Source organism: Engystomops pustulosus, chromosome 4 (genome assembly GCF_040894005.1).
Source record: "Engystomops pustulosus chromosome 4, aEngPut4.maternal, whole genome shotgun sequence".
Lineage (NCBI taxonomy): Eukaryota > Metazoa > Chordata > Amphibia > Anura > Leptodactylidae > Engystomops > Engystomops pustulosus.
The window spans coordinates 14,644,551-14,657,149 of NC_092414.1; the positions used below are offsets into that span (position 1 = coordinate 14,644,551).

A 12,599-nucleotide genomic window follows, 5' to 3' on the forward strand; every position below is an offset into this window, starting at 1 on the left:
TTATTTATAATTAATTAAATTAAAAAATTCATTTATGAAACCAAAATATTGAAACTCCAAATTAATAACCGATCCCTTTAAGTATTATAAAATGATAACATCTTCAACACAAACCAAAGTCCACCCAGTAATAATCTGGTGACAAACATTGCCCTCTAAGGGCACATTCACATGGCCGTCAGCGGGGACGTACATGCAGCCGTAAAATTTGCGGCCGCATGTATGTCCCCATAGACGGCAATTGCGGCGCGGCGCAGATGCGGTGCCACACATGTGTGGCACCGATCCGGCCCGCACACCGCAAAAAGATAGAGCATGCTCTATCTTTTGGCGTGTGTGCGGCCGTGCACCGCTATTCTCTATGGAGGGAGGAGGGTCCGCCTCCTCTCCTGCACACGGCGGTATGCCCGCACGGCGGGCATACTGCTGTGTGAATATACCCTTACAAAGATTGCGACAGTCAAAAAATAAACAAAATTTTTCTAGAGCGGGAGGGTAGGGCATTGCTTAGACTATCCAGGTGATTCTACTGATTGACAGTGATCTCTACTAATTAAGAGCCTCCAGTTCCCGCTGTGATTGACACCTGTCTATCAAGTTCCTGCTGACCAATATCCGCCTTGGGATACTGGGGCAGATTTACTTACCCGGTCCATTCGCGATCCAGCTGCAACGCGCTGCGGTGGATTCGGCCGGGATTCACTAAGGCAGTTCCTCCGACATCCACCAGGTGGCGCTGCTGCGCTGAAGTTCCCCGAGGCCCGCTGGAATGCCCTGAAATTCACCGGCCTATACCTGGTGAAGGTAAGTGCAAGTTTCGCAACACATTTTTTTTAAAAAATGCAGCGGTTTTTCCGAATCCGTCGGGTTTTCGTTCGGCCACTCCCCCCAATTTCCGTCGCGTGCATGCCAGCGCCGATGCACCACAATCCGATCGCGTGCGCCAAAAACCTGGGGCAATACAGGGAAAATCGGCGCAAATCGGAAATATTCGGGTAACACGTCGGGAAAATGCGAATCGGGCCCTTAGTAAATGACCCCCACTGTGACAAAACAGTCAAAGGGTGGTCGAACGTTCCTCCTAAAATGAGAAGGTTTAGCTGGCAATAATTTCGGTGAACACATATACAGATTTATCACTCTCTCTTCTGAAAAAGATGACGTTGAGCCAACTGTATATATAGTCTCTCAAGGTCTTAAACCTAACAAACCAACAAAGCTTAATGTAGGGCAAATATTCCGATTTTTTTCTAACATTCTAGAAGAGGAAGTTGTGAAACAATTATTGTGTATTTAGGTCTATGTAAATTATCGCTTTGCATTCCTAGATCTTCCAGCATTGATATGTAGGTTGCTTAGGTGGTTGGGTGAATTTTGTTTGTTTCAATGGAATGATTTATTTTTAAAAGTGGTTTCTTATATCCTGAGATTATGGTTTAGGGCAGATTAATGTTGATTTCAGGCACTCATCAAGTGAACAATTGCTTATTTATTTGTGCGGCCAGAAAATCGTAAAACGTTTCAGAAAATTTTTGGCTTTTGTCAAACTACAAAAAATACATATAATATTAGTGTATTTACAGCATAAATACATTCTAAACAAAATATACATATATATTCTATACTAAATATACAACAAATGTGCTGACGAATAAACATTTTTTATCCAGTGGAATGACTGCACATATTGGGGCAGATTTACTTATCCAGTCCATTCGCGATCCAGCGGCGTGTTCTCTGCGCTGGATTCGGGTCCGGCCAGGATTCATTAAGGTAGTTCCTCCGCCGTCCACCAGGTGGCGCTGCTGCGCTGAAAAGCATCGGAATGCACTGGAGTTCACCGAGCCGGGCTGAGCGAAGGTAAGTGCAAGCTCCGCGACAGATTTTTTTAAAAAATGCGGCGGTTTTTCCGAATCCATCAGGTTTTCGTTTGGCCACGCCACCCGATTTCCGTTGCGTGCATGCCAGCGCCGATGCGCCACAATCCGATCGCGTGCGCCAAAATCCCGGGGCAATTCAGGGGAAATCGGCGCAAATCGGAAATATTTGATTGTAATTGTAATGATAATATGAAAGAAAATTGCGATTCAAAGATCTTAATAAACATAAACATTAGGCATAATCCGGCTGTCTGATTGTAAATCGGAGGTTAAAGGAGCACAATAAGCTAAAGATTTGTAGGATATAAGTTAAGGGTCAAGCTTACCACAAGCCACTGAGAGAAATAGAAGGTCGGGTTGAAGTTCCCGATAAAGCGCTATGCGAAACGCACGTCTGTGCTGGATGCGTTGCGCTGCCCGAGTGTGTAGGAGAGTACATGAGCAGAAAGCCACACCTCAAGAGGTGATGTGGCTAATAGGAAAAGTAGGTAAGAGAAGGAGTAGGTAAGAATAGGTGTGTGGGCTCGGGAGATCTCGTAATTTCAAGTGTGTTCTTCATGTAGTGCCAAAAGCTGCCCATGCTTGAGTACTTGACGTTCAGTCGGCATGTAGTGCCAAATGCTACGCATGAGTGAATACTTGGAGTAAAGAATGTATCGTGGAATAGTGTGTATGTCAGGATTCAGGGGTAATGGATCCGCTGTACCACCGCAGACGTTGACGTAAGCTAACACCTGGGAGCGGCGTCTAAGTGATACACGGTTTTCACCAGAGCCCGCCGCTAAGCAGGTTGGACTTGCTGTGGTGTGGTAGCACCAGGTCGCTCCACAGGAATGACTTTGTCCGCGTTGGCGGCCAAGGCAAAGTACAGTCGCAGAGCATAATTGTAGTCAGGGACATGCAGGGGGTCAGGACAGGCAGCACGGGATAGTAGTCAGTAGCGGAGCAGAACGTCAGGACAGGTGGCAGAGGAGGGTAGTTGGGAACAGAACCGAGGTCACAATGGGAATTCAGCAGTCAACAGTCACAAGGCATAGGGATAAAGTGTTCTCTCAGGCATGAGGCACAAAGATCCAGCGGGGCATAAGGGAATAGGCTGGCTATTTATTAAGTACCAGATGGCCAGCACCAATTAGCGGCCCGTGAGCCCTCTCTATGCACCCGCACCCGACGCGCGACGTAATATTACGGCGCGTGTCGGGAAGGGGTTAAACTTTTCTACCTCAAGATCTGTATGCAAATATTACATGGCTATAACTAGATTGGTACAAAAAGTTGCACTGTTTTAGGTATCTTATGAATCGAAAAACTTGAACTCAGCCCTTGTGGCCATTCAGAGGAACTGAATTCTTTCTAAATGGAAATCTCTGTAGTGATCAGCAGCGAATGCAGCTTCATTTACCAACATCAGAGAAATGTTATTGTCCAAAGAAGCAAATTCTGGACTGCATTCACATTGGCATTTTATTCTGCATCAGTGATCACTGAAGCCATTCTGGCCTATGGACACATACTGATTGGTTTTCCCATCCTGGCTTCAGTGATTTTTCACTATTGTCATGCTAAATCATTCGTTCCAATGGGTTTTTTAAACTTCACTTTTTACACTCAGTGTAAAAAAATATAGAGCCTGTCCTTTTTGTGTTCACCGACACCATTGGATCAGTGGAGAAAAACTGAAGTGTGAAAAAGACCATTGAAAAGAATGGGTCAGTAAGGCATCAGTGAAAAATCACTGAAGGCAGGAAAATAAAACCAATCTGTACATGTCTGTCATGAACCCCCCACATCGGAGTTAAATCACACTTACACCAGGGATCCTTGCAAATGAACCCTTAAGCCCCGCCCACTTATGCAAAATGGCTTAATTACGCTAATTTTTACTACCGTAGCCCACAGCACATCCAGTCAACCACCGTTTTGTCAGGCAAACCAAACGTATCTGAATCCCAGACACTACACACCATGCACGTAAAGCCCAGGGGAAGCACACGGTACTCCCTACCACTTATGTGCCTATGGAACACTACTGCACAGAGCCACTCACTGCACCCCGATACAGTCACACACTTATTCCATACACCTCAACGCTGCCACCACTCGCAATTACGGCTTACGAGACGCCCACACCAGGACCACACACATACACCCAGATACACACTTTTCTATGTGTCGTGCAGTTCACCTGGACAGACACTGCCTATAGCTACTACTAGCACACAGACACACACTGCCTATAGCTACTACTAGCACACAGACACACACTGCCTATAGCTACTACTAGCACACAGACACACACTGCCTATAGCTACTACTAGCACACAGACACACACTGCCTATAGCTACTACTAGCACACAGACACTCACTGCATATAGCTACTACAAGCACACAGACACACACTGCCTATAGCTGCTACTAGCACACAGACACTCACTGCATATAGCTACTACTAGCACACAGACACACACTGCCTATAGCTACTGCTAGCACAAAGACACACACTGCCTATAGCTACTGCTAGCACACAGACACTCACTGCCTATAGCTACTGCTTGCACACAGACACACACTGACTATAGCTACTGCTAGCACAAAGACACACACTGCCTATAGCTACTGCTAGCACACAGACACTCACTGCCTATAGCTACTGCTTGCACACAGACACACACTGCCTATAGCTACTGCTAGCACACAGACACACACCGCCTATAGCTACTGCTAGAACACAGACACACACCGCCTATAGCTACTGCTAGCACACAGACACACACTGCATATAGCTACTGCTAGCACACAGACACACACTGCCTATAGCTACTGCTAGCACACAGACACACACCGCCTATAGCTACTACTAGCACACAGACACACACTGCATATAGCTACTGCTAGCACACAGACACTCACTGCATATAGCTACTACTAGCACACAGACACACACTGCCTATAGCTACTGCTAGCACACAGACACACACTGCCTATAGCTACTGCTAGCGCACAGACACACGCCGCCTATAGCTACTACTAGCACACAGACACACACTGCCTATAGCTACTACTAGCACACAGACACACACTGCCTATAGCTACTGCTAGCACACAGACACACACCGCCTATAGCTACTGCTAGCACACAGACACACACCGCCTATAGCTACTGCTAGCACACAGACACACACCGCCTATGGCTACTGCTAGCACAAAGACACACACCGCCTATAGCTACTACTAGCACACAGACACACACTGCCTATAGCTACTGCTAGCACACAGACAGTCACTGCATATAGCTACTACTAGCACACAGACACACACTGCCTATAGCTACTGCTAGCACACAGACACTCACTGCATATAGCTACTGCTAGCACACAGACAGTCACTGCATATAGCTACTACTAGCACACAGACACACACCGCCTATAGCTACTGCTAGCACACAGACAGTCACTGCATATAGCTACTACTAGCACACAGACACACACTGCCTATAGCTACTGCTAGCACACAGACACTCACTGCATATAGCTACTACTAGCACACAGACACACACTGCCTATAGCTACTACTAGCACACAGACACACACTGCATATAGCTACTACTAGCACACAGACACACACTGCATATAGCTAATACTAGCACACAGACACACACTGCATATAGCTACTACTTGCACACAGACACTCACTGCCTATAGCTACTACTAGCACACAGACACACACTGCCTATAGCTACTGCTAGCACACAGACACACACTGCCTATAGCTACTGCTAGCACACAGACACACACTGCCTATAGCTACCGCTAGCACACAGACACACACTGCCTATAGCTACTGCTAGCACACAGACACACACTGCCTATAGCTACTGCTAGCACACAGACACACACTGCCTATAGCTACTACTAGCACACAGACACACACCGCCTATAGCTACTGCTAGCACACAGACACACACTGCCTATAGCTACTGCTAGCACACAGACACACACTGCCTATAGCTACTGCTAGCACACAGACACACACTGCCTATAGCTACTGCTTGCACACAGACACACAACGCCTATAGCTACTGCTTGCACACAGACACACACTGCCTATAGCTACTGCTTGCACACAGACACACACTGCCTATAGCTACTGCTAGAACACAGACACACACTGCCTATAGCTACTGCTTGCACACAGACACTCACTGTATATAGCAACTACTAGCACACAGACACACACTGCCTATAGCTACTACTAGCACACAGACACACACTGCATATAGCTACTGCTAGCACACAGACACACACTGCCTATAGCTACTGCTAGCACACAGACACTCACTGCCTATAGCTACTGCTAGCACACAGACACTCACTGCATATAGCTACTGCTAGCACGCAGACACTCACTGCATATAGCTACTACTAGCACACAGACACACACTGCCTATAGCTACTGCTAGCACACAGACACTCACTGCATATAGCTACTACTAGCACACAGACACACACCGCCTATAGCTACTGCTAGCACACAGACACACACTGCCTATAGCTACTGCTAGCACACAGACACACACTGCCTATAGCTACTGCTAGCACACAGACACTCACTGCATATAGCTACTACTAGCACACAGACACACACTGCATATAGCTACTACTAGCACACAGACACACACTGCCTATAGCTACTGCTAGCACACAGACACTCACTGCATATAGCTACTACTAGCACACAGACACACACTGCATATAGCAGTGATGGCGAACCTTTTGGAGACAGAGTGCCCAAGCTACAACCAAAACCCACTTATGTGTTGCAAAGTGCCAACATCACAATTTAAGCAGTAACTTATTGATCCCTCACAGGTTTTAATCTAATTGGCGTCCTGAGTTCACCAATACAATGATAATGGAGAAATTTGGATTGTAACTTCCCTCCAGGGTCCCCTGAAGAGGATTAATCAGGGGACCCAGAGCAGGAGCTCCAATGACAATCCATCTCTATCCACACCTTCTCGCTTCTCATGTAGTCCTGGCAGCCAAGGATGTTGCTTTAAAATAGCACTGAGCATGGCATGTCCTGGCTGTATTGGATCACAGCGGAAAGCCTTGAGTCCTAGCTGGCAAACTCTGTTTTGGGGTGAAGGCCTGGGTGCCCACAGAAAGGGCTTTGAGTGCCACCTCTGGCACCCATGCCATAGGTTCGCCACCACTGGCCTATAGCTATTGCTAGCACACAGACACACACTGCCTATAGCTACTGCTAGCACACAAGGTAACAGGGCTTAGCGGCAATTCCTGTGTTATGGGAACATATAGCGCACAAAGAAAAACTTATGAAATGACTATTTAATATGCAAAATAAGGCACAATGCTTAAAGGATACAAAAATGGTGAAATAAACAGACATACATAAAAAGCAAATAGTAAAATAAAAAGGGATAAAATAAAGAAAATCAGACCTCTTACGAATTGGATTGGCATAGAGATCCTCGGAGGAGGAACTGATGAAAAAACCTAACAAAGCCTAATTGCATGTCCATGGACTGACAAGAATTGAATGGTGGCCTGTTACTTTTCAGTAACCACCTAATCCGCCCCCTTCGTCATGTGAGAGGAGCGTGGCTAGGCCTGAATCAAGGTGGAAAGTTGGGGACATATTTACTAATTATGTCATATCTTCTTCCATGGGTCTCCTGAGAAGAAGATCTGCCTACCACATTTCCCAACATGAATTAAATCCAACAACAATCCAACAATATCAAACACCATTATGAAATGTTGGACCAATGGCCTAATAGCTATTTTCTTGGCTCCCCTATTTTCATGCACAGCCGTCTGCTCCATTACTCTCTCGGAGCGATGAGGGGTCCAAATGAGGTATCCGATCGGACCCCTCAATTTTGTGATCTACAAGTGATCAGCAAGGTCACCATAGGTCCTGGTAGCCTTCACTGTGCTCTAATGGGTCCCCTGATCAAAATAGCTAATCTAGAGAAATCGCAGAAGCAGGTCACCAACAATCAACCCAGAGCCATTAAAAAAAATTATATGGAGATAAATTTAAATATTTAGCTGTATATATATATATATATATATATATATATATATATATATATATACATTCACCGGCCACTTTATTAGGTACACCTGTCCAACTGCTCGTTAACACTTAATTTCTAATCAGCCAATCACATGGCGGCATTTAGGCATGTAGACATGGTCAAGACAATCTCTTGCAGTTCAAACCGAGCATCAGTATGGGGAAGAAAGGTGATTTGAGTGCCTTTGAACGTGGCATGGTTGTTGGTGCCAGAAGGGCTGGTCTGAGTATTTCAGAAACTGCTGATCTACTGGAATTTTCACGCACAACCATCTCTAGGGTTTACAGAGAATGGTCCGAAAAAGAAAAAACATCCAGCGGCACTTCTGTGGGCGGAAATGCCTTGTTGATGCCAGAAGTCAGAGGAGAATGGGCAGACTCAGTGTCACTGCCTTGAGAAAGCGCCGAGCGGCGAGAAACGGCCCGTTGGCTTAGCGGCACTGCGTGCCTCCCCGTGTACCGCTTGTTGTGAATAAAGAAGATAATTTTCACGAGACTGGTGAGTGCCGCTTTTTCTTTGTATATGTATTTGGACTTTTGGACTGTTCTTTGAAGCTGAAGCACGACCACAGTGATCGCTGCCATACCCTCACCTCCCCACCACCTTCCTAGCCGCGATATTTCGTTCGGCCCACGGACTGACTGTGCCCGCACCGTTTCTGTTTTTACTTTTTGACGGTGAAGATTGGAAAAACGTTGCCTGGTCTGATTAGTGTCGATTTCTGCTGCGACATTCGGATGGTAGGGTCAACAACATGAAAGCATGGATCCATCCTGCCTTGTATCAACGGTTCAAGCTGGTGGTGGTGGTGTCATGGTGTGTGGAATATTTTCTTGGCACTCTTTGGCCCCTTGGTACAACGCCACAGCCTACCTGAGTATTGTTGCTGACCATGTCCATCCCTTTATGACCACAATGTACCCAACATCTGATGGCTACTTTCAGCAGGATAATGCGCCATGCCATAAAGCTGGAATCATCTCAGACTGGTTTCTTGAACATGACAATGAGGTCACTGGACACAAATGGCCTCCACAGTCACCAGATCTCAATCCAATAGAGCATCTTTGGGATGTGGTGGAACGGGAGATTCGCATCATGGCTGTGCAGCCGACAAATCTGCGGCAACTGTGTGATGCCATCATGTCAATATGGACCAAAATCTCTGAGGAGCTTCCAGCACCTTGTTGAATCTATGCCACGAAGAATTGAGGCAGTTCTGAAGGCAAAAGGGGGTCCAACCCGTTACTAGCATGGTGTACCTAATAAAGTGGCCAGTGAGTGTATATATATAGTGTCTTCTTCTCAAAGGAGGTTAAGAAGCAAGTTTTCTTCACCTTAAAGGGGTATTCCCACAAAGACGTTTCTTAAATCTACTCAGGATAACAAAATAACACATTCTCTAATTCACTGTTATTAACTAAAGTTATTAGTCCCTGCCCACGCTCTGGAATTTTACACTGACCGGGCTAAGGAGTGAGAGGTAGTAAAACAGCAATAAAACTGAGTAAAAATGTATAGAAAGGGGGTAGAATGATGTTTATTGTATAAACATCACTTGGGAATTGAAATTTGAGAATTTTCTTTCATGGGCAAATCCCTTTAAGGACCACTAATTCCAAGCTTCATAGGGTGTTCTCTGTTAACTTCTAATTTTCAACCAGTAATCTAGACAGGACCCATCTATAGGTCTAGGAAATACACTGAATACAGCATGAAGGGGCTCGGTGAAGGTGGTGGTGAAGGTGTCTAAGTGTCTGATGGGGTCACACAGCTCATACAAGGACAACTCCCCCGCCTCATAATCCAGACAGATCCGGAATCTATCACTGGAGATATTGTCAGGTAACTGGATCTTATTACTGTCATTTCTCACTGAGTATTGATTATCAAACAAGAAACACCAGGCATTGGTATTATCTCCAATGTATGACTGGCGCCCCCTCCTGTCTATACTGGGATAACAAATCCCCACCCTCCACATCCCCGATCTACTGATCTCCACATCCCAGTAATGTCGTCCTGAGGTAAATCTCCGGCTGCTCATCACCTCAGGATCATCCTGGAATCTCTCTGCTGTTTCTGGACGATTCTGCTTCTCTTGTGTCCAGGTTGCAGTTTTCAGGTCGTCTGATATATGGATCTTATTATGAGCCGTGTTTACATCCAGTAATATGTCTGCACGGATCATCACATAGATCCCGCTCCTTATACCTGATATTATGTCACATAATGTGTGTAATGTGTCTGAGATCACAGTCACATCCAGACCATCTACATCATGGCGCTGGTTATCATGTCCCCCTGTGTCCTCATCACCTCCCCCCTCCTCAGGGTCACACAAGTCACCTGTGTCTGGTTCCTGTAACACAGTCAGTGGATCAGTCATGTTACACAGCTCCTCAATGTGCCTCATCTTCCTGGACAGCTTGTCCTTCTGTATCTCCAGCTTCTGTATCAGAGCAGACAGTGAGAGGGACTCTTCCTTCTCCTGCCTGGAGATCTCACTCAGGACCCTCTTCTCCAGGTCGTCCAGTCGTCTCCTGATGTCTATAAAAAGGGCAGTGACTCTCTCAGCTTCCTTAGATGCCTTTTTTTGAGCTCTTGTACAGTGCTCCTGCAGACGCTGGACTCTTTCCTCAGTTTCCCCTCTTTCTATGATTAGTCTTTGGAACATATTTCTCATGTACTTCTTCTTCTTCTCAGAGGCCTCTTCCAGCATCTCCACTCGGTGTCCCCGATGTTCTCCGGCCAAACTGCAGGACACACAGATACAAGTTTCATCCACAGTGCAGTAATATTTTAAGGGTTCCTTATGGACAGAACATTTCCGGTTCTCCAGGGAAGTGCTGGGGTCAGATAAGACGTGTTCTGGTGACTTGCTGTGGACTTTCAGGTGTTTATCACATAGAGAAGCCTCACAATGTAGACAGGACCTCACATCAGGTACAGGAGAGTCAACACAGTAAGAGCAGAAGATCCCGGTGATCTCCTCATGGTTCGGCTGAGTAACCAGGAAACGTTCTGCTATATTATGAAGATTTATGTTCCTCATCAGTGCCGGCCTCTCCTGAAACTCTTCTCTACAATCAGGACAGGAATAACCTCCAGACCCGTCCTGTGTATCCAGCACACGATCAATACAGACCCGGCAGAAGTTGTGTCCACATCTCAGCGTTACAGGATCCTTAAAAACACATAAACAGATGGAGCAGAGCAGCTCCTCTCTCAGGTCAGCAGACGCCATGACTTACAGAAGGCGGGAAAAAACTAAACTACATATGTCCCACCCATTCATTTAACCCCTTAAGGACCTTTTTCTTTATTAATCCTGTATCTTTACAACATTGAATATAGTTTTTCAAAATTTTTTTTGACAGATAAAATACCTTTTCATTTCTCCATTGAGGCAGCTATTGTCGATTGCAGGTTTTTATTTTAAACATCACTTGCTGAGAAACTTTTTTTTTACAGTGACAACTTTAAAAAAAAATCTGAAGCTCACAGACATATTTAAGAATATAGAAACCCTGCTTTCTAGGGCATCTCTGGACATGTCCTGTACGCTGCAAGACCAGGGCTGCCATCAGGAATTGTGGAACCAAAATAAGGCAAATTTTTTTGTCCAGTATCCTAGCGCGTATATTGCTTTTTACCATTTTGCACATTATCGCCCACATTTACTAAGGTGATTGCGCCAATTTTCAGTGCAAACTGCTTGCACAGTTATTAAAGAAGTGCCTGAGACACGTTTGTGTCGCACGCGAGCGTTTTGTGGCGCGCACACACGTGTGCCCACCATACTGTAGCACAGCGGGCACAAGTCGGAGCCTGGAACAGGAGGAGAGGGGAGCGCTACTCACCCCTGCCTCTCTCCATAGAGAAACACGGCGAACGGTGCCGTATTCCGGGGAAAGATAGGACCTGTCCTATCTTTTCCCCTGGAACAGAACTGTACGGTACCGCACGTGTGCTGGCCTATTAGGGACGTATATACGCCGGTCGTATATACGTCCCCCAATGCCAGTGTGAATGAGGCCTAAGGCTACAATCACACAATGTATGCCCGCCGTACCGTAGTACAGCAGGCATACATCTGCGCCGGGGAGAGGACTAGGAGATGAGCGCTGCTCACCCCCGCCCCTCTACATAGAGTAACATAAGGCCCGGTACCGTATTTACGGGGAAAGATAGAACATGTCCTATCTTTCTCCCGGCTAAGGAACGATATGGTCCCGCACATGTGCTGCACCGCACCAAACAACAAATACAGAAACATTGTTTGCTGCATCTTAGGGAGATCTCCATGAACCTCCCCCAAATATCTTTATTAATACACATCTCTATGATGGGAGTTTCTGTGGTGGATACAAGGAGGAGTTATGGGTGTTAATAGGTGGTACAACTTATAAAATTATACATGACTGATTACACATTTACACAAGATCTTGTGGTTCGGAAATGTGGAATTGTTCAGTTATATAGAGTTAGACTTAAAAGGGGAAACATCTGCTGCCTCACTAACGGCACGGAATGTTCTTGGCCGACTACATGTATTCTGAGGCCAAGATAAATGTGCAACAACTGGGGTAATAGAGGACAGCACGCTTCT

At 45.9% G+C, this 12,599-nt stretch overlaps 1 protein-coding gene across 1 annotated transcript; it reads right to left on the minus strand.

The window, feature by feature from the left end:
- Positions 1-7,253: 7,253 nt before the first annotated feature.
- LOC140126126 (E3 ubiquitin-protein ligase TRIM11-like) lies at positions 7,254-11,357 on the minus strand. Its single transcript, XM_072145243.1, has one exon. The coding sequence runs from the start codon at positions 11,232-11,234 to the stop codon at positions 9,630-9,632; it is 1,605 nt and encodes a 534-aa protein (XP_072001344.1). The 5' UTR covers positions 11,235-11,357; the 3' UTR covers positions 7,254-9,629.
- Between the last annotated feature and the right edge of the window lie 1,242 nt (positions 11,358-12,599).

What these genes read in the sequence shown, in the direction of transcription:
- LOC140126126 (XM_072145243.1), bottom strand. Translation starts at nt 11,234, where the DNA reads ATGGCGTCTGCTGACCTGAGAGAGGAGCTGCTCTGCTCCATCTGTTTA.